Here is a 22,737-nt window from a genome sequence, read left to right on the forward strand (position 1 = left end):
GCTGCGGTGTCCGAGTGGTTAAGGAGTTGGACTCGAAATCCAATGGGTTTTTCCCGCATAGGTTCGAATCCTATCCGTAGCGACTTTTTTTTGAAGTTTTTCTCTTTTTATATTTCTCTCTCTTATTTATATAAGTATTCATTTCAAGAAAATATTATCATTTTTTGACAAAGTCTTTAAGTCTTCATAATGATACATGTAATATCTAATAAATACTAAATTTAAATCAATATAATTATTTTTCTCGAATATTATATAAAATCTGATAAAAAAGTTTCAAGATTTTATTTATCAAAAATGTAAAAAGTAACATATGAATACGAAAAATTATTTATTAATAATAATGTATTTTAATGTAATTTTCCAATATAAAAAGAAATTAAAAAAAAATTGAATAATAAAAAAGAGGAATGTAACAAAGAAATTCATTTTGTCGATAATTATCCATTTATTTTATTAAATTAACGAATCGAAAATATTAATTAATTGAGCGTGATGGTACGATGAATCACATATAATTTAATATCATTTTGTTATTTTAATTTGGAACATAAAACAACATTCTTGCTCTTCATCGTTCCAGATTTTCCATTTAAGATCATAAGTTCGCTGAAACAAAAATATATTTCAATTGATATTCATTTTAATCTAATATAAAAATATTTATGTATATATTACTTTAATATAGAAACAATTATAGTTAATATATTATTAATTATTTCTTTATTTATATTATATTTCAATTTATTTCATTAGTTATATTTTTATCGTTTCATCTCAAAAATAATTAATCTAACGTAACGTATTTTTAATTCCTTATATTTAGAATTTTGTTTCATTATTATATAAAATAAAAAAATTATGATAATTGAATGTTACAGGAGAAAAGCGTTAAATTTATAATTTTTATATCTTAATAATTTAATATTAATTGAATAAAAAAGATGTAATTAAAATTTTCATACAACATACTTAAAAATAGAATCTATTACTTTCGCTTTTATTATTTCAGTCTTTAATAACAATCAGTATTTTTTAAATGTTCGAGGATTGTCAGAAACAAGTAAATCATTGATACGAATTGAAGATTAAATAACAATATATTGAATTTCGAATTCTTTCTGCATAAAGAAAGAAAGATATATAAAAAAAAGAAAATGTTATAAATAATATTTTTCGTGATCGAATATTAATAATATTGATTAAAATTTTTTAAATTTATCTACAATAAGAACTTATGAATTCTTCCTACATCTAAATTCATAAGAATAATGAATTCGTTTAAGAAATGATTAAAAAATATCAGATCATCATATAAAATACAATTGTTTCCAATACTTACAACAGGATATTTCTTTAAAATTGGTATTTCCACGTGATATGTATTTCTTAATCCTGCTTCAATTGGACAGGAAGTTGACAAACAAGCATCAGGATTCATTCCCAAAAATGGAATATCCATTACTTGACTTGCCCAAAATATTCGTCCTTGTACTTTGTCCGAAGAGAAGGCTGAAAAATTAAAAATAGAATATTTCATTAGTTCATATTATTATATTTTTTCATTTCGATATAAATTTTTTAAAACATTGTATACAAACTTAACTATGAATCATTTTTATAAATTTTATTTTTCCTTCTATATTATAATAAATAATATAATATTTACCAGGCGTGTAATGGAATGTCATATTTCCAATAACTCCTCTTTTTATTTTACATGGCTTCCCCTCTGCGATTTCTTTGCAAGGCTCTATGTACACTTCATGAATAGTACAATTTGTTTGAGTATTGGCTGTAAAAAAAGAATAAAATCTTGAATCAAAATATTGGATTAAAATGCAAAAGTAAATTTTATTAAGCAAAATTTAAAATTTTTTAATAATTACTTTTATTTTGATTATGATTATATTTAAAGTTATTTATCACACAAAAAAAGATAAAAAAGATTCGATTACATTCGATTAAAAATAATGCATAAATAATATTATATATGTATTATTATATTTTCTTTGTTTTTTCTTTGCATAGCACGTATTATATTGCGTTCATATTTAAATCGTGTACATAAAATGATATAAATATATCTCTTTGAATTTTTCATTGAAAGACTAGACAAGTATCAATTGCGACAACGACTGCTGACCGATCAGCTGATTCATTTCACTATCTCTTCATCTTGCTTTATCTTAAATGTTAATTAAATATTAAATTAAATTACTTATAATTTGAAACATAAGCATCAGCCGACATTTTTATATTTTCTTTCTTAAAGATTATCCATAACGAGAAACGATTCATTTAAATTTATCGAAAAAATTAATTGAATTAATCGAAAAAAATAATCAAGTCTCTAACATGTTTAATTTTAAATTGAAAAAAAAAGAAAAAGAAAAAAAATCAAAATTTGATCGAAATTATTCGATACTATAATTACTATATATCGCAAGATTAGAAACGAATTATATCTTAAAATTATTTGATATCGATACTTTTTTTCACTATGATAGAACTTGTAACAATAAGAAAGGAAGAGATTCACTTGTAACTACATTGAAAATGAAAAAAATTACTCATAAAATTATCATTAATTATTATAATTATCATAATGATTTTACAAATCAAAAAAATATATTTTGTCATATAATAATTAATAGTTATCGAATTAGTAAGTTTTTATTTCAATTTTTGGCAATTTTTTTTCAAATTTTGAACCTTCAATTTTCACGAAAATATCAAAAACAAAAGTAGGTAATTTTCGTTAAGGATAAATAATGAAACGAAACACGATTTCTCGATTTCTTTGATGTTTTATTATCTTTAAAAAAATATCGTATTTCATTAAATGCAAGAAATAGCAAATTCGAAACAATACCGAACGTTTATTGCACATAACGAAAATCTGAGATAAATCGTTTTCATCGACACGCCTAACATCTTACATCACCGCATAAGTAAAATTTTTCTTTTATACATATTACGAGTAATAAGTGGGTAATTTTATCAAAAGATAAATCTGTCTTTCCTCTTAATTCATCATTATCGATTGATTCTTCATTCATCGAATTCATCGATCATTGCTACTTTAAACGTCAAATAAATGGAAGAATCGAATACTCACGATCAGGATAAGGACACTGCCTCCAAGGTACTAATTCCGCGTAGACGATGGACAGGGCGAAGAGAAAGAAGGCGAAGAGGAACGTACCGTTTCGATTCATCTTCGATGGATGGTCGTTGCGAAGTGAAGGAAAAGACGCTTATGTTGGCCTATGAACAGAACGCGTACGATGGACGAGGGGAGAGGACTGAGAGTGGGGCCATAGGTCAATTGAAATTGTGTCTTGAGCCACGAGTAAACTGTACGGAGGGCAGCTCCACGTTGTTATCACGCTACACTCTTCTTCCGTTGATTCACACTGGCTATCGCTATTTCCGCAATCGGTAAAACGCACCAAAATATTTCAACACCTACTATAAAAGACACTTGTAAATCGAGCTATTTTCAACATTTTCATTTACAATTTTATTTACAATTTGCAAAATACTCGAGATGATATATCGGAGAAAAACTAATCGTATCTCGGTCGATCGAAAATTGATTTCTTGTTTTCATTGGATGCCAAATCGTTTGTTTCTTCTTCTTGTTTATTTTTCGCGAGTCGTATCGAACATTCTTATCAATAAAAAATACATACATATACATATATGCACTGATAAGTAAAAATAATGAAACTATTACTTTTATCGTGATCTTGTTTAATCCATTGTTTCACACTTGATATTTTGAATTTTTTTTTATTAATAATAAATGATAAAAAGATACATACACGTATATTTATCTTACTTAGAAATTAATAATCTACTTTTGTATCTCATTATATAGTTAAAGCGAACGAAATTGATTAGGAACTAACGAGACTATTTTATTTTAGTTATCATTCACGAAGAAAACATGTTTAACTCTCGAAATAGAGATATATGAAAAATGACTTAGTCATAGGATTACGAAAAAAAAAAAAAAAGAAAAAATTCTTAAAAACGCGATCAATATTCATTATAAATTTACAAAGATTAAAATTATACGAAATCATCGAGTTTGATTATAAAATTTACAATTTTTCATTTTTGTGATACTTGACCCCTTTCCAAGTTGGATCATCGAGTCAATTGCGTCAGAACATCGCAAAGGATTAGTTTCGAAGATTACATTCTGATAATTAGTCTTATCGTGATCATACGCTCGATAAAGGATAAAGAAAGAATATTTTAAGCAACAGTAAGGAGGACAGAGTATGGCACGATAACGAGACGAGACACGTTTGAATCATCAGATTGGTAGAAACAAGAAATGAACGGATCACTAGGTGGATGGGCAAAGGGCTGCCGCTATGCGATCTCCAAGATGGCCAATCAAAGACCGAGGCCTCGGGAAAAATAATTGGACACAATTGTTAAATTGTGCATTTCCTGATAAAAGTGGGCTGGCCATGCCGGAACACAGTCTGGACATCGTCGATTCTGCCGAAATTTCAAATATGTCTCGCTCAGTCGATCCTCGTTTCGATTTAATTTCGCTCGTATAGAGACCACGTATATTTGTGATTCTCATTGAATTTGATCAAGAGATAGAAAAAATGGAATAATACAATTGCTTAAAATAAAATGGATGAACGTTTTCATTTTCTTCTCTTTCTTTTACAATATATTTTAATTCATAAAATATTATTTAACAAGAAAACAAGTATTTCGTCTTTATATTCTCAAATCAAATATTTTACATATACGTAATATGATGTTAAATACAAACATCGTAACCTAAAGTTTTATTACATAGAAATGTAACAATTTTACTTAAAAATATCTTCCTATCGATACAATGAATAATGCGAAGATCATAAAGCTATTTAATTCTCTGTCCATTAAAAGTTTTTCTCAAGTTACGTTTTGGTTACTTACTTCGAACAAAGTTTCACCTAATTTCATCATTTTAATTTCCTCGTGCCAAAAATATGACGCAACTTTGTAACAATTTATACAGAATCAGGCCAATGTTTCTCAAACTGCGATCTATGCTTTATTATAATCATTTCTCAACTTTGCATAATGTTGCATAATAATTTATCGATATTATCCAATATATATTATATATTATGCTTGTACGTAGTACGAAATCGATATAATTAATAATTTAAGCTTTTAAGCATTCAACTTTAACATCGTTAAAATAAAAAAAAATTTAAACGATTAGTTTCACCAAATTAATAAAATCTTGAGATTATATAGTTTACAAGATAAATATTTTCGACCAAATGTAGGATGTGTCTAATCTTAAAACTTAAAACAAACAAATATCGTTAACGATCATTTTTCAAATCGATCGTCGCTTATCTTTGGATTCTGCTCTATTTTATAAATTATCAATTTGTCAGTAGCATTTTCATTTATCTTTCGTAGACGCCCACTTTATGGATTATTTTTTAAAGTTTTCGTTCTAACGATTTCTTCCATTTATCGTGCAAATTTGTAATAAGTTTTCTTTCTTCTAATGTTATCGCTTTTTTTTATTTTTTTATTTTTTTTGCCATAAAATCTTACTATTTATTAATTTTAAAATATAACCATCAATTTAAGATCGAGGAACATTAATCATATCTTATTTTTCACATTTCATCCATGTTGAATACAAATTTCTTCTCATTTAACTAATCTTATTTAATTAATAAAATAATATGGGAAAATATTTGAAAATTATTATCGAATGAACGAAACGAATTATTATTATTATAATCGCAAGATCGTCGTTTAATTTTAACGAGTAATCAACGGCAATTAAAAAAGAGACAGAATAGTTAGGATAATTAAATTAGGCGATGGATGATCGGAAGCGAAATAATTATTATTCACAGCGTCGATTAGAGGCCAGTCCATGGTCTGGGTCCATAATAGCAGATCATTTAGTGATGGTCTGTACACTGTGAGTTATAACAGTTAACACGCGATTATTCAATTGAAAGAAACGGTTGATTCACGAGGAACTAGACGGCGTGTAGTTTAGAAAATCTTTTCGTAAATCGCAACAGCTTTTCGTGTTATTTCTTCGAGATAAAGTTTTAAATCAAAGAACAATTTAATTTTTATTTACTTTTAACGAAGATTATTTGTCAGTATTTTTTTTTTTTATTTTTTCTATATCATTATTTATAGAACTCACATTAACGTGAGAAGTGAATTTGTTTCAAGTTTTAATCGAATGTCATCGATTTGGAAGAAAAATGACACAATTGTAAAATTTTTCAGTTAAATATATCATTGATTTCTGGCAAAACGATAAAATAATTGCCTAATCTTAAGAATTATGTCATATTTGTTTTTTTAGAATTTTAGTTATATATAATATTTTATTTATTTATTTTATTTATATTTGCGCAAATAATTATACTATATAACGTAATAAAGTATATTCTAGAAAATGATTAGCAAAATAATATAAAAATTAGATTTAAATCTTAAATTAAAATAAAAGTAATAACATGAAATATATAATAAAACTAATATTAATATTAATAAAATTCAAAATATTCGTAATTCCTACAATCTTTATAATTCTTTTGCTTTTTAATGATAGTAAATTTTAAATTGTTATTATTTTCATAATCATCACAAACCTTTCACCAAACCATTTTATTCAACATTTAAAGTATTCGTTAAACGAAAAATCGACATTCATCAAATCTCCACTTATTTCTCTTCACTTATTTATTAAATACAAAATTTAACAAGATAATAATATACTTATAATAATACGAATATTAAAACAATGATATTAATGATATTATTATCGAAACATTCCTACAAATAACTGTACAAAATTTAATATAGATAATAATAAAATCAAAAATCCAGGTAATGTCAAAAACAGTACCAGGTACGAGATATAACTGTCTGGAATCACGTCTGGAAGATATTATTAAGACATGGAAAAACTTTGTAAGAGAGGTACGATATATAATGATGCTTAATAACAAATATTTATCGAGAATCATCGAATATTTGCATATTAATTAAATTAACGTCGAAAGTTACAGTTAACATTGAATCATGTCTCACGTGAATTCGATAACAAGAATCGATATTAATTGAGAATCGAAGCGGCGTGTCGCTCTTTTACATAATCAATACATCATTGGCAATAATTGAAATCGTTGTAGCAATCATCATTGCAAAGAAGCGGGTATCGATTCTTTGGTATCAACGTTATGTGTGCTTCAACAGTAATCGACGGTAATCGAAACTCTTTATTTTTTTTATTATTTCACGCGATAAATCCAGTTTAATAAATTAATAAATAAGCAATGAAAACGAAAATTCCAAAAATTTCCCTCTTTTCTTTCCTTTCGATAGATTACTATAAAATTTGAATTTTAATTTCGTTCTAATAACGTTCGAAATTGTAATTATTTCGAATGAACGAATTATTTCTTTTTCTTTTCTTTTAAATTTTAAAGCACAAAGAAAAAAGATTGCTCATAAGTGGATAAGGAGCCGTGTCTTTTGTAAAATTGGCAAAGATCCGCGAACGAGAGACCGCTTTTTGGGCAAACTCTGTTTTCTGTCCAACGAATCAATATTATCGAAGTGGGACACGGACGGTTCGTGTCGGTGATTTTCCATTCAAAGTCAAACGGCAATTCGTTTCAATTCTACTTTATTTTTCTTCCCGTTTTTTTGTAAAACTTTCTTTATGAAAGAAAAGAGCCGATTTAAACAATTTCGTATAATTAATTTACCAAAATTTGCTTGGTAATTCGTGTTTATATAAATTCTCTCGCATCGTAATTCTCTCATAATCAAATTGTTAGAACGAAAATAACATTCGTTGAATTGTTTCAAACGAAAACAATATAGCACACTAGGAGAAAAATTTCTTCCGCTTCCTCGAAATGACAATCTTCGACACGCCACTCGATCGACGACGTTTCGACGTCTCTTTGGCAAAAATTCATTTTTGCTTCCAATCTGCGCATTCGCGTTAACTGTTTGAGCTTATTCTCGATCGAGACAATAGAATCGATCCGTTCCATAGATTGGGACCGATCGATCGGAGAAAAAAAACTTAACGTACAATCTACTCAGATAGAATATAACGTCTCGACACATTTGAAACACATTTCTTCATTTTATATCGATTTTTTATATTTCGGACGATTTAAAAATATTTCGTACGAGATATTCGATAAAATGTTATAAATTTCAACATAAAAATATATTTTATGCGTATAAATACTTTTCTAATATTATTGTCATTAATTATATTATTAATTATATTAAGATTAATTATATTTATATTTATTTAATGAAATTGGAAAATTCATCGTTTTTTCCCAAAAACAGAACAGAAAGTATAATAATATAATATTCGATGAACATTTAATTTTTAATCGATAGATTTAGATTCTCATTAACAAAATATTCGTTATATATTATTATTGTGAATATCATTTGTACATATCGAAAACAATCTATGATTGAATCGAAAGATTCGAACACTTAGAACACTCGGAAAGTTTTTACAAATATAATATGTGTATTAAAAATTGTTAAATAACACATCATAAATAGATACGATTAGCAAGATTATACAATTCATGTATATATGTACATGTATTCAAAATGGTTTCATTAACGAGTTATTAAGTTTGATTAAATTCACGGCAATTGATAACAATTTTACTAATTAATTATAATTATAACGTTAATGCGTTTAAAATATCACTTGGGAAAAAATAAAATTTAATAAAATATTCGAAAAAGAAATATATAAGAATCACATCATCAAAAATATTTTTTCTGATCTTTTTTCACTTTTATTTCTTCATACGCAAACTCGGTAACAATTTACTCGAGCAACGAATAAATATCAAAGAATCAAGTTCGTAGAATATATTAACAATTGGAATGATTTTGACGAAATAAAGTTTAATAAAAGATACGAAAAAGAATGAAAAGAAACAAAAATAATTTTTCAACCACACGTTGAAATATTTTTTCATTTGTATTTAATGAAATGAAAAACACTCTAAATTTTTTTTGCTTTATACCAATTTCTATTAAATAAGTTTTCCCATAAATTTCAATCATATTAGTCATTTCCATGTATGAAATTTATAATAAAATATACTTTTGGATTTTTTCAGTATACATATTGATCTCGAGTAGTCCCATATATATATATATATATGTATATTTATTGTATTTTAAATATTTTTGCACAACACATATACATATTATATTTATATAATTTTTCTACACCAAGTGTTCAAATATTTCTACGAATCATTGTAAGTAAGAACATGTGTACAATAAAAAAATCTTTTATACATTAATTTTTTTGATAAGATATTTTTAAAACGTTCATAAGATGTTCCCCTTCTGATTAAACGTGTCTACAAAATATGTATTATCTATAATATTCCAAAGTGATCGATCAATTGTAATTATAATTAATTGTAATTATACAAAATAAGAAATTGTACTCGCTATAATTGGTCGTTCGTTTAATTGACGCATAAACAATTAAAATCAACGATTACTTTCTTTGTATAGCTTCTTAAAATCGACGACAATACCGTAAAAGGTATTTATATTTTGATTAACGTTATTCCTTCTATTTTATTATAATATTCGTTCTTAAAGTTTATATGAGAGATTTAAAATTAATTGAATGAGGCAGTTATCATTTGTATATGTATATATGTATGTATATAAAATACATGTTATATGTATATGTAATGATGAGTATTCGGTTTATTAATAATTTATAATAAATTATAGAAGCGAAGTTAAACGAATCTATAAGAATCTTAAATAATTATTATTATTCCCTTATTTTATCTACATATTATCTAAAACGCTAACCTTCAATTAGTATTGTTCGATAACAGGTAAAGTATTTATTTTTTGCGAATTATACGATGAATATTCGATGAACGCACAAATAAAGTTGAATAAATGATACTACTAAACAGAAATTTAAATATTGTAACGAGTATTTTTCTATATCTTTGTATATTATTTGTATTTTGTACAATTTTTTGCACCGTTAAATAAATCATAAATATACAATATCCATAATTTAATTATAAAATACTTAATTACATCTCGTATTTTATATTTGAAACGACAAAAATAAATTTTATCGTTTAAACTTTGAATATATAATATAATCAAATATTATTTAGAGCATAAGTCATTCATAGAGCTAACAATACTATTTGAGGATTAACGCATTTCTCACGTTTCAACGAATAAATGAACGAATTAAATCTTTAAACGCAAGATCAGCTATATTTCTTGTGACATATTAATATTAGAGGTTATGGTTTTGAACATGTATAGAGAAATAAAAAATTAATTATTCTTAATATAATTAATAAACATAACGTAGTAAAGTAGATATAACGAAGAAATTTTTATTCCTTTATTTTACTTCCTAAGTTTTTATCGATATAATAAATTGTTATTATCATATATATAATTAAAGTACAAATCAAATTGTTAAAAAAAAATTAAATAACAAGTAAGTTGTGTATCGTAAGAATTAGACATTTTCGAGATCAAAGATACATTTAACTAAAAAATTCTTAATTTTCAGTTATACGATTAAAAATACAGATATTTTTACAGATTCCCTGACCACTTATACACATTTTAACGTACAAAACCATAATCTCTATCTCAAAGTAATTATTAATCGCATTAATACACACGAAATAAAGCGCAATTAATTCTTCAATCCTTCTTATCAGTATTATCTTTCTACTTTATAAAAAATATTAATTTCTTCAATATCTGTTCATTGTTTAAGATTTCATCCGAGAGAATTATCTTTCATTGAGGTGAATTGAAAGAACGATACACTTTTAACAATTTAAAATCCATTAAAAGCATGAAATGAAAACGATTTTTTTTTTTTTTTTTTTAATATCTCTTCGTTCTGTAGCTTTTCAGGTGAACAAGGGATTCCACGAGACTCACACAACATAAATTGGATCTTTGCACACCGATATCCTCGCTTCTTGTAAAATCCTCAGTCTCGGTCCCAGGGGAACTCCCATTTTTTGCAATCTTTCCTCGCTTAGATAAGGAAGCTCCACCATTCCGACTTTTTCTTTCTCGAAAGCATTCGCATATTTCTGGTTTCAAGTAAAAATTATTTATTTAGTGTATAAATAAAATATATAAATAAACGTAGCGTATTTCTTTTGTTGTATGAAATAAACGTAAAAATCGAATATTTTCATTATGTTTACAATAATCTTCTGATTGATCGGATATAATTTTAATTTTTATCAGTTTGCTAAATGATTACAATTAAAAAATTAATCAAATATAAATCAAATAAACGATAATAATGAAGATCAATGTTCGCTGTTTAAAAAATTTTAAATATCGCTTTATATTATGAAATATGAAATTTCCTTCCATTTACTTTCATCATAATCATTATGGTAAAAACATTTCGAATATTTTAAAATTATATAAACACGAAATATATTTAATTTTCAGGAATAAAATTTAATTCTATTGTTAAAAAATAAATAAATTTAATATGTATAAAAATAAAAATTACGGATTATCGTAATTGATCTCTCTATAATATTTATTTTAAAATTAAAGTTAATAGAGAGAAAGAAAAAGGGAGAGATAAGATACATCGACGATAATTTTTCGAATCGAGACATTATTAAAAAAAAGGAAGAAAGCGATAATTCGAATTACTTACCTCATACCCAAGTTCCCTGAGGAATAGTCTGATGAGAGGTGGCTCCGTGCCGAAGAACTTGGTGAGCTTTTTCACTCTGGAAGGATTGGAGAGAGCTGGTAGTTCCGAATCCTTGATCAATGGTTGAGACTGCGATCTCACCATTGCCATACTCGTTTGCGTCCTCAGTGCAGCAATCTCTCCCCTTATGTTCTCCATTTCCTGCGAATACCTGATAGTAGTGAGTTTCGGAAATTCCGACTCGCTTTTCCACTTATTTTACTCTCTTTCCTATTCCTTACGCTCTTTTGTTGTTGGATTTGGCTCGACGACAATTATTCGATACGATATAAAAATTGGACGAATTTGTATCGAAATATAGATTTAATATTGGATAAAATATTGGATAAAATAAACTTCTTTTCTCTCAAAAATAACTATAAATAACATGGAAGATCTTTTAAAATCATTTCCAAGCTATCCAACTATTCGATCCTAAATATTAACGAGACTCTCTCTCACCTGTATCATTAAATGTTGCGTTCTCATCTCCGAGCTCAAGTGTGCCACCGATCTGGCAAGTGTAACCACGTGAGATTCTAGTCGTTGAAAGCGTTTATTAATACTCTGTAACGATGCAATGATAATCTTTAATCAATTTTAAATATTATAAAAATATGTGGAATAAATTCTAAAAACATTGAAATAATAGAAGACGATTGACATATTCGTAGAAATTTAAAAAGTTAAAAATTCAGCTCGTAATTTTTTTATTCAATAAATGCATAAAATAATGGATAATTTTATTTAATCTCTGGCGATTAGAAATCGTGAAATGGAATAATCTCTCTAACTGACCTTGATGTCTTTGGCTTTCTTCATTCTGTCGTCAATCGCGTGGGATCTGCGTTTATCATGGTGCCTCGTTACAGGTGGCCTGGACGAGACGGATGATGTCGGCAACGATGAGACGGAACCATAACTGGCTAAGCCTCTGGCTTTACGTCTCTTTTTCACACTTCCACCGAGCAATTTCAATACCTGTGATATATCCATAATCCAATTGTATTATAACTTTTCACGTCAAGATATAGATAGATATATTCCAATTATTCACTATCGAATTATTCAAATAATAATTAAGGAAAAATTTTATAACGATATGTTCTCTCGAAAATGACATCATTTTTACGTACAAGAAATTGTTATTTCCCTTATATTTAGTGTCTTGTTGAAGAAGATTGACGAACTAAATTTAGAAATTTATATCGATCGAAACCGCTAAAATATTGATAACTTAGTAATAAATTCGTTATTCAAAAATCTAAACTATATATATCGATTCAATATAAACGATAATATATATATATATATAAAAGAAACAAAAGTTATCGTTGCTATAAATGAAAAATAAAAGTGTTCTTTTTCCTTTAGATACAAAAGAATATTCTTTATTATCAATATTTGTTCTTTTTATTCACATCACACGATATAGAATATTATTCGAATATGAAAAGAAAAATGTTGAAAAAATCAATATTTCAAAATTTTCCATAAAAATACGTCTCACCTCGCTATACATATTTTCCAAACCCTCCAGTTGTTTCCTAATCGTTCTCGCGTCATTCGTGCTTAAATCAGAATCACTTCTATCCAACATCGAATCTAAATCGAGTCCAGTCGTGGTCGAAGTTAAATCGCCAGCTTCGACACCGAAAACTGAATACACAATACTCGTTATAGTCTCAAGGAACGAATAATCATCAACGCGTGTACAAAAAAAAAAAAAAAAAAAGAAAAGGAAAAAGAACAAGAGATCACTCACGATGAGAGAACTTCTTAGCAGCTTCTTTCTTGGAAGTCGAGGCACCACGATGCTTCGAACTACTTGAGAATCCTCTCTTCTCCATGGCCTTGCTATAATCGCTGTAATTAGGTTTCGATCCGTATGGTAAGCTAAAAGACCCACAAACATGCAACTGTTAGCATCGCGAAGAAAGCCGCAAAAAGATGGTTAAATTTCATCCGAAACAAATTCTATGATGTATACTATACAATACTATATAATAAATAAAGGAAATGGAAAATGGATACATGCATCGATGTTTCAAAATTTTTTTGATCAAATATATATATTTTATTCGTCTCGCAATTTTTACGTATAACACTTTTTCGTCTATCTTTTATCGAATGGAATCGTTCGAAAGAAATAAATGTGCTAAAAGATTGAATGTAACGTGGTTTTCGTAAAAACGATTTATCGCTCCCTATAGTAGATTTTTTTACTTTGAAAAATATTTTTCAAGAAATTATTATTTTTAAACGCTTTATTACGTTATTATTTTGTCAATATTCACCAATATTTGCTGGAATACAAGAAAGACGATAAAAACGAATAACTATGTTTTCGTAATAATTCTGGAGAAAATTAAATTGAAAAAGAACCTTGTAGACAACTCAACAACGACAGTAATAAAAATAAATGATTAAACGATAGATATATTCATTACGAGTTAACGATATCGCCAAAAGTTCTTTTAACTAAAGAAAATGAAGAAAAAAAAAATTGATTCTAGTTTCGATAGCCTCTGTTACGCTCTCTAAAAAAAAAGCACGCTCGATCTACGGTCTACAATGTATGCTCAACATTTTGATCGATTCGATATCGATGTTTCGATCTACGCGGAGAGGAGCAAGCTGAAGGAGCAGTGACCGGAAGTGACATCGGTTACGAGAAGAGATCTGTTCAAAGTTCGAACGTTACCTCGCCGAGTATCGATTTCTCGATGTTCTGGGACTTTCATGGGGTGAAAGCGGCGGCAGGGGTGGAGTTACCGATGATACGCTTTCAGATAGAGTGGAATGCGCCATAGCGGGCACATCTCTCGGCTCTAAAATACTTCTCAATTCGGATTCCACAATGTCCACCCATTCTGAGTCTTGTACTGGAGATATGGATAAAAATCGATCATTTATCTTTTAATATCAATTTTTTGCCTATTACAGAAAAGTTTCGTCGATTCCTTTATAATTCTTATCTTATAATATTTACTCAAATAATTTTATTCTCCTCGATCGTAGTTAAAATATTTTTCGAATAATCATATATAGTATTGATATATTATATTCGTGAGATATCTTTGGAGGATCGATTCTAGAGACCGAAACAAACGCAAAAAAAAAAAAAATTTTTTTATATAGAAAAATGTCAAGTTGTCTCTTTTCGTTTACTACGAAAATTTTTATTTTAATGAGTTTCGTATTTGTTTTAATCTTTAGATTCGATTCTCTAAAAACGGCCCATGAATATATTACTATCGTTTCAAGTTTATGAGAATGTTTAGAGAAATTGCGGAAGTCATTTATCGCGGCGAGGAAAGAAATTGGCAAACAACAAACCTGGTTGATGAGTTTGATCTTCCGGTGGTGGCCGCCTTCCGCTGGAATAAACGGCCGATCCTCTCCCCGAATCAACATTCGAGGAACTCTGGCCGGCTTTGTCGTAATCCGATCCTGATCCCTGATTTTGGATTTTCAATCGACCGATCCCATGTTCCAGCTCGTCTTTTCTTACCTCGGATTTCGCCGGAACAAGATCCTTTGCGTATTGATTCTCCATTCTCTTTGGTCCATCGCCGTTTCCAATTTTCGTCGTGGACGAACTTTTACCTACCTCCGCCCCTTCCATACCCTCCTTCGACGACACTTTCCCGTTATAATGATTCTCCTCGGCTCGTTTCTGCAACTCCTCGATCCTCTTCTGCACCGAACTTCCTTCCGACTCCTGCCCATCTTGCCCACCCATCCCTATTTGCTCTTGTTCCCTTTTCGAACACCTGACAGCGTCGTCTCTGCGTATACCGAAGCTTGTCTCCGGTCGATACTCGGTCTCCTTTCTTTGAGAATCGCTTCTTCCAAACTCGGCTGTTACTCCACCACCGTGATCCTCCACCGTGATCTCGTACCGTTCCTTGTCCAACGGATCAACCGTCAGACCCTTGATAGGATCTATTATCGGATTCCTCGATTGGGGATCGTTCGCAACAACCCTCTCGTCCTCGTAGCAGAGTTGCGGTTGGGAAGCAGCTTTCTCGATACCTTTGGTCGAGTTTCGTCGTTGGAACTCGGCCTCTTGATTACTTTCGGTCTTCATGTAGACTTGCGGTACACCGTACCTAGGCCGGCCTTGAGCGTAATGATAGTATACCTCTTGGCCGGGCAGCCTCAGTTCTTGAGCTTGTCTCGAAGTGCTGGGTAGATCGATCTGAGATCTTGACATAGCCTGTCGGGCTTGCTGGTACTGCTGATAAGACACGTTGTTCGAGAAATAACTCTGTTGCACGTTCCTGACTCCTGGCTGGTTGGCGTTCTGCTGCCCGGCCAATTGTTGTTGATGCATCTGTTGGATCAGTTGACGTTGGTGCATGTTCTGCGCGTGTTGTTGGGCGAATCTAGGGCTCTGATGATGACTCTGATTCTGATGCATCAATTGTTGAGCGCTTTGAAAGTTTTGATTCGATGGCTGCATCGAATTCCCCACTTGATGAGGTTGAATCGGTAAACCGTGAGACTTTTGCATCTGCGTGTTCTGGCCCTTATGCGGAAAACGATTCCTCGATTAATCGATCAAATTTTTTCGAATCTGGGAGAAAGCTCTCGTTCGATTTCTTTCGATTTTTTACGAAATTACGAACACGTTTTCGAATATACTTTTTTTTTTAGCAATTTTATATTATCTTCGTAATGTAATATACGCGTAATGTAATATCGCGTTTAAATGTATTTATCTTAATCTAAAATATAGATAATCACGCGATAAAATCGAATCGAAAGAATCCTCGATTCGATTACAGTTACCTTCCAAATAAATAATTGTATCGAATTCGAAGGAATTCTCGTAATAAGCTAACAACATCTTTCAGAATGTAACGACGACGTACCATAATGATCTTCTATCTACTATCCGCATCCATATTACTAATTTAGTTGTCAGTTTACTCGCGTCTCGAATACGGAAGCCAACATATTCGCATTCTTATTTTTTTTTACCATTCTAACTGCTTCTAATTTCTGCAATTTGCATTTCCATTAATTATCTTACGTATTAATTAGAAACGCCATTCGCAGCGATTCGCCGATTTTTTGCAATTACTTGTTAATTAATTGTCTTTAATAACGTACCGTTATGATAACTTGTGGATGAATTTTATTTAATTAGATTTGGATGAAGTAAGAATCTATTGCAAAATTCAAGGATATTAAAAAATTGTTATTATATTATATCCGCGAACTTAGAAGTTAGAAACTTAACTTTTCCTCGATGATCAAACGGTAATAATAATGTGTCGTTAAACTACACATATCGAATGTTGCCAGGGAATAACCAGAAACCGATCAAAAATTTGTCGATGTGACGCGTTGTTTCGGGATGCGAATAAATTTCGAAGGTACGCACGGTGCATCGTGTTGCGTGTGGTCGGCTTTAGATGGCATAAATATGGAATACGTATCACGTGCACTGCTGCTATTTGAATAGGATGTATGTGTCGCGTTATATGCTTTTTTTTACGAGGAATTTATACGAGGAAAAGATTTCTTTTTTTTTTTCTTTCTCTTTTTCTTCTTCTTCTTTTTTTTTTTTTTTTTTTTTTTACATAAAAAGTAATGTTTCCGCTGCTCAAACCGGAAATAGTCATCAGTCCAAACATTTCTCTTGTTCGAAATAAAATTTCCACGCGGGATTTTTATTGGAAACAGCGACCACAGTAGAACGTCTAAAAATGCTTCTGCGAATAATCCAAATTGAAATCTATTACGAGGAACTATTGTCTCGTTGAATATTTAACAAACGATCGATAGCGGCGAGAAAATAAATTGTTTTCTTCAATTTATCGTTATTCGTTGGATTTAAGTATTGCAACGAAATTCAAAATTCGAAAGTATAATTATTTATCGGATAAAAAGATAAGTTGGATTTTTTAATGTAAAAATTAACGATAAACATATGCACATTAAATGTTTTTAACCATTAGTAGATGATTAGTAGTTTCCAAGTATATCCAATTAGAGCGAAGTTTTATTAAATCAAATTTATTCGTAATATGTACCTTTTATCTCACGAGTTTAATCTCGTATACATTAAAAATTATCGATATTATGTAAATTTAATCATTAAGATTGTAATAATTATCCTATAGTTTTGAAAATGGTTAACCGTTTCTCTTTCAATTCTTAAACGTTTTATTTATCATTTAGAACAGATGTAGGAAGTAACGAATAATAAAACTTTTCAAATATTCGTTATAGGAAAATTGAAAATTTTTCCAATAAATTCCTCCCATATTCCAATTTTTTAATTAAAAATACGCAATTTTTTCATATTTTTATTTCATATTTTTTATGGCATTATTTTATTTTATTTCAATTGTGATAAATTCTTATTCGCCATTCCTGTTGCTCGATAACAAAAACGATGAAATAAAATTATATGTCATCGGAGAATAGAATATTTTTTAGTTTATTCTAAACGAATCACGCACTATAATATTAAAATATCTCACTTTTCTCGAAAGATCGATTATATCGATTCTCCATAAATATACCTATTTTATGTACTATTCTAACGTGATATCATAAATTACTTTATATTTCGTATCATTTTATAATAATTTTTTAATAAAACTTCAAATATATATTTACGTAACAACGTCGATTCATATTTAAAAGAAGTGAACATCTTGTCTATCGGAAGAAAATTGCTGGCTGTCAAAGTAATTTTCATCGTAATAACTTTCACGCTTATTTGCCCTACTTATTCGTCAATAGAGAAAGAATTTCGATTCGTAAGCGAAATAAAACAACTAGTCGAAAGACGATTGTACGGAAATCAAAGATTACCTGGTTCTGAGGATTCTGATGAAGTGCTTGATGCAATTGCTGACTCGGCAATCCAGATGGTCCCTGTACAACGTATTCCCTAGCAACGTTTTGCACCTGCTGTCCACCTGTCGCCGATTGCCCGAAACCAGCAACTTGAGTTTGATGAACCGTTTGAACCCCTCCTGGTGGAGTGTGATGCGTCACGTGAAGCTGAGCACTTTGACCCGGTAAATTGGGTTGAATTTGCGACGTTGGTTGAAGTTGTCCAGGAAGCGGTACGTTCTGCTGATTGTTCAGATAACTATACGAGTGTCCGTACTGACCTAAACCATTTTCAAATATTACGTAAACGTTATTATCCATTACATCGTAGATGGTAGATGGTGGCAGATGGTTTAAATAAGCGCAATTTCGACACGTTATATATATATATGTGTGTATATAATGGTTTTCTTTTCTAAATATTCATTTACGAAAGTTCATCGTACGATACGATGATTCGCGAGAGACGAACTAAAATAAATTTGTTCTCCGTGAATGGGAATAAACTGTAATCCTTATGCGGAAAGTTTAAAACGTTAATTATCTAGAAAATAATAAAGAATTGAAATGATATGTCCGCGTAATAAAAGATTTTACGAAAAAATAGTTTGAGCATTTATAGCAAAAGAAACGATAAAATCTATTTATATTTAATTGATTTAAATATGTTTCAAAGACGATAATTTTATTCTAAAATACGATCTCCTTACGTAGATAAATTCTTTGTAATAAATGATAAAAATACACTTTACAACGCTAGATAATTCGTATATCGACAAATTTCATAAATTTCGTAAATTAATATTTTTTATTATCCTTTTTTTTCGTAAAATGTTAGATTATTTTCAATCGTGTAAATACATTATTTTTTACCACTTCAGAATTTATTTCTAATTTTTAATTCTTATTTCTTCCGTTTTATTAAGAGACGGCGATTCCAAATTCACAATAGAATAATGATACAGAAACTTTTATTTCGTAACAATCTGTATACAACTTATTTACTCTTATTATCTCTCGTTCGACTAATTAAGAGTATAAATAAGAATTTAATCAATAATCCTGATCGAACTTGAATCACTGCATTGCTTTTTTTTATTTCCATTTGACAAGATTTTATTTTAACATATATACCAACTTACGTTAAGTAAATAGAATTTATTTTTGCTTCAATGTAATGCTGCTTACATTTGATATAAATTTTCTTTTTTTTTTTTTTTCTCTCTCTTACAATATTCGTATCTACAAGTCAATTTTCCAACAAAATTTTTATATATCGTTATGTAATAGTTATTTTTATATTTTGTTTTTAGAAAATAATTCGAAAAAAGTTTTAAACAAGAATAATTGTTAAAAATAACGAACTCGATAATCAAACATGTATTAAAAGAATAATTTTAAATGAAAATAATTCTCGTGAAAATATATTCGGTTTATATGTATTATTACGATATATAAATATTTTATGAAATTCTATTATCGAAAATTCTTCGCACGAAAACACGTTTCACGTTGAATTTTATTCAGTGCTTGCATTACCCGTTCCACGAATAGACGGGAAGCATTATAATATATTTGAATCGAAAGTTGAATTTCTAAAAACCACTATAAATTCACGATGTTATAATTCTGTAAATTTTTTATTCCATTATTCGCAATATCCATCGGAGAGAATTTTTTCGTTTTATTTGATTCTTTCCCCTCCCTTCCCTTCCAATTAACTTTTAAAATTAATAATATAGGATAGACAAATGTCGATTTTTGGATGAAAGATACATTGGATGGATACGAAATTAGAGTGTAGCTAAATGTAGATTCCATTAAAAAGTGAATCGTGAAAGTGCGACGTCGCGAACTGATTTCGCTACCGATAAAGAAACCTTCTACAACCCTATTAGTTGCAAAGTAAAGGATCCCAAATTTCCAACCGAATGATCGATTGGTTTCCAACCAATTATCCAAGTGACCTAGTTTAACTAGATTTAAAAACCATTTTTTGATATAAAATATCAACGTTATCGTATTTACTAATTTTTCCTTGTTTCCTTGCAGTTTTACGAGTTAAATTTTTCCTTCCCTATCCATATAATCTCGCCAAACGATATAAATTTAAGATATTAATTAAGTCGAAGAAAACTTAACTTTTCTTTCTCGTTAAATCCTCGTTAAATCTTAATTGATTGGCAAAGTAATACTTACTACAAGCATTCTTCGGATATTGTTGCATATTAAGGGGAGGATCTTGAGCCCGCGGTTTCCCATAAATCCCATCCTTCTTTTTGGCCTCCTCCTCATCGATGCTCCTACTCGATTTTCTCAATTCTTCCGTAACGTTGTTCAAACTCGCCTCCGGTTCCGGCTCAACGTCCTTGCGGCCCTGCCCGAAACGGCTCGATATCATGTCCTTAATCGTGTGATAAGTCCTCGAGATCGATTTGCTTTTCTCTTCATCGATCTTGGTCGTCCTTGGCGCCGATCCAACCGACGTCGACCTTCGGAGAAATTGCCATTTTATGGGGGAAAATCAATTCTCGGATTCACCGTGCGGTACGATACAAGGAGGATATTTACGCGTATGATTCCGCTGCTTGATAACTCCTCGCTTGGCCCTCTTGTCTCACTTCTTGCATCTGAGTTCCCTGAAAAATCGTTTACATCGTCCTTTCAACCTGTCGTTCCACCCTTCGCATGATCCAATCTACCTTCTCCCGTCCGTCCATTTCGTATTTCCTTTCGCGTTATTTTACATAATTCTCTAATTCAAATGTTTCCGACATCGATAAACCGAAATCTAATTGGACAGAGTTACTTTTATTCCATTTTCAATTCTATTTGATCCGAAATTCGGATCCGAAAAATTATTTCTGCGAATGCGATGCGGATATAAAATAATTGGGAAACAATACTAAAACTTTTGCGAGAGGACACGCAATTACGAGCAATTAATCCTCGTGGAGATATTTTATGTATTTTATACAGCAAAGAAAAATATAGGATTCGTTGTTACATCGTATTAACTTTTACTGAATAACTTTTGATTTTTTTTTCCTTTCTTTGACAACTCTGTGAGAACACGTATAAAAAAATTACTCGTTTTACAACAAGATTGTCGTGACATTTGTATCAATTATTCTCATTTACTGCCATTTATTGGCAAATTGGAAACTTTTTCATAAAAATATATCGTAATTATACACGATATGTAAAATGATGGAAAAAATTGCGAATGTATAAATAATTTATACACCAATCGATGAAAAATTAATTAATTATTATAATTATTGATTATAAAAATATTTAATATATTTAATATATAATATTTATTATAATATAATTTAATTATTAATTTATCCCCTTATCGGAGTTTCTCTCCGAATAACTTACTCGAATCATCTTTGCCTCACGAATATTTCTCTCGCGTGAAGCAAAACGCACATTTCTCGGCGCAGAGTTGAGAGCGTAGAGGGAAATTTCTCGACGCAATTTACCGGAATCCACCGAAAACAATTCTCCGTGGAAGAGGACAGCGGGCGGCTAATGGCAACGTGTCCGTTTAAACCGCAGAGGGAATTTCAAAGTTGTCGGACTGAATCCTCCCGGTTCTTAGGAAGGGATGCGGTTGGAATAACAACTGACACTGTCATCCTGATAGATAGAAAGAGAGAGGAGGGCAGGGAAAGAGGGGTAGCCAGCCAAGTTGTGTGCCCGTAGGGCTCCGTGACACGCTTTGCGCATACGAAAAAAGATTTTCTGACTTATGATCCCTGCACACAGCTACCGTGTCGAGGATTACACCGCGCTAAAATCTAACGTATGAATTGCACAGCCGGCGAAAAATCGAATTTAAAATGTTAACCGTTAATCGTTTCCAACTAACGTTCTTACGTTATATCTTCCGTTCGTCGAATCATAATTCGTATTTTTCTTTCCTCCTCTCTTTCTTTCGTATAATTTCTACTTTCGTTCATCGATGATCACCGCTTAATTTTAATTTCTTTCTTCTAAAAAATTAAATTTATTATCAAAATCTTCACAAACGAAAGTACAAGTAC

At 29.8% G+C, this 22,737-nt stretch overlaps 2 protein-coding genes and 1 non-coding gene across 9 annotated transcripts in view; 1 reads left to right on the forward strand and 2 right to left on the reverse strand.

Moving 5' to 3' along the window:
- Positions 1-82, forward strand: TRNAS-CGA (transfer RNA serine (anticodon CGA)). The gene has a single exon. It is a non-coding gene; the product is annotated as a tRNA-Ser (tRNA).
- Positions 83-428: 346 nt separating this feature from the next.
- On the reverse strand, positions 429-4,138 carry LOC100868766 (MD-2-related lipid-recognition protein). The gene is made up of 4 exons (XM_003694472.4): positions 3,122-4,138; positions 1,670-1,795; positions 1,343-1,512; positions 429-609 (listed from the first exon to the last, which is right to left on the reverse strand). The coding sequence occupies exons 1-4, from the start codon at positions 3,219-3,221 to the stop codon at positions 526-528; spliced, it is 480 nt and encodes a 159-aa protein (XP_003694520.1). The 5' UTR covers positions 3,222-4,138; the 3' UTR covers positions 429-525.
- Positions 4,139-4,676: 538 nt separating this feature from the next.
- LOC100865201 (uncharacterized) overlaps positions 4,677-22,737 on the reverse strand; it is a 55,439-nt gene continuing 37,378 nt past the window's right edge. For 5 of the 7 annotated variants that reach the window (XM_086914189.1, XM_086914191.1, XM_031917073.2 and 2 more), the window contains 11 exons: positions 21,257-21,324; positions 20,885-21,177; positions 18,662-18,966; positions 15,164-16,358; positions 14,529-14,709; positions 13,590-13,720; positions 13,335-13,483; positions 12,623-12,805; positions 12,287-12,391; positions 11,786-11,986; positions 4,677-11,195 (listed from right to left, as the gene is read on the reverse strand). In XM_086914189.1, the coding sequence (XP_086770315.1) occupies positions 11,034-11,195; positions 11,786-11,986; positions 12,287-12,391; positions 12,623-12,805; positions 13,335-13,483; positions 13,590-13,720; positions 14,529-14,709; positions 15,164-16,358; positions 18,662-18,966; positions 20,885-21,177; positions 21,257-21,324 (2,973 nt within the window). In that variant the 3' untranslated portion in view covers positions 4,677-11,033. Of the gene's footprint in view, positions 11,196-11,785; positions 11,997-12,031; positions 12,202-12,286; positions 12,392-12,622; positions 12,806-13,334; positions 13,484-13,589; positions 13,721-14,528; positions 14,710-15,163; positions 16,359-18,661; positions 18,967-20,884; positions 21,178-21,256; positions 21,325-22,737 lie in introns of those variants that run through there. The other 2 variants (XM_012487692.3, XM_086914190.1) reach the window with 2 other exon arrangements.

This window comes from Apis florea, unplaced genomic scaffold (genome assembly GCF_048593485.1).
Source record: "Apis florea isolate Af1SG1 unplaced genomic scaffold, ASM4859348v1 contig_3585_pilon, whole genome shotgun sequence".
NCBI lineage: Eukaryota > Metazoa > Arthropoda > Insecta > Hymenoptera > Apidae > Apis > Apis florea.

Coding starts and splice junctions, on each gene's coding strand:
- LOC100868766 (XM_003694472.4), bottom strand. CDS start 3,221: ATGAATCGAAACGGTACGTTCCTCTTCGCCTTCTTTCTCTTCGCCCTG. Junction 1,513..1,669: donor GACATTCCATTACACGCCTG/GTAAATATTATA, acceptor TTAATTTTTCAG/CCTTCTCTTCGGACAAAGTA. Junction 610..1,342: donor TTTTAAAGAAATATCCTGTT/GTAAGTATTGGA, acceptor TTTTTGTTTCAG/CGAACTTATGATCTTAAATG.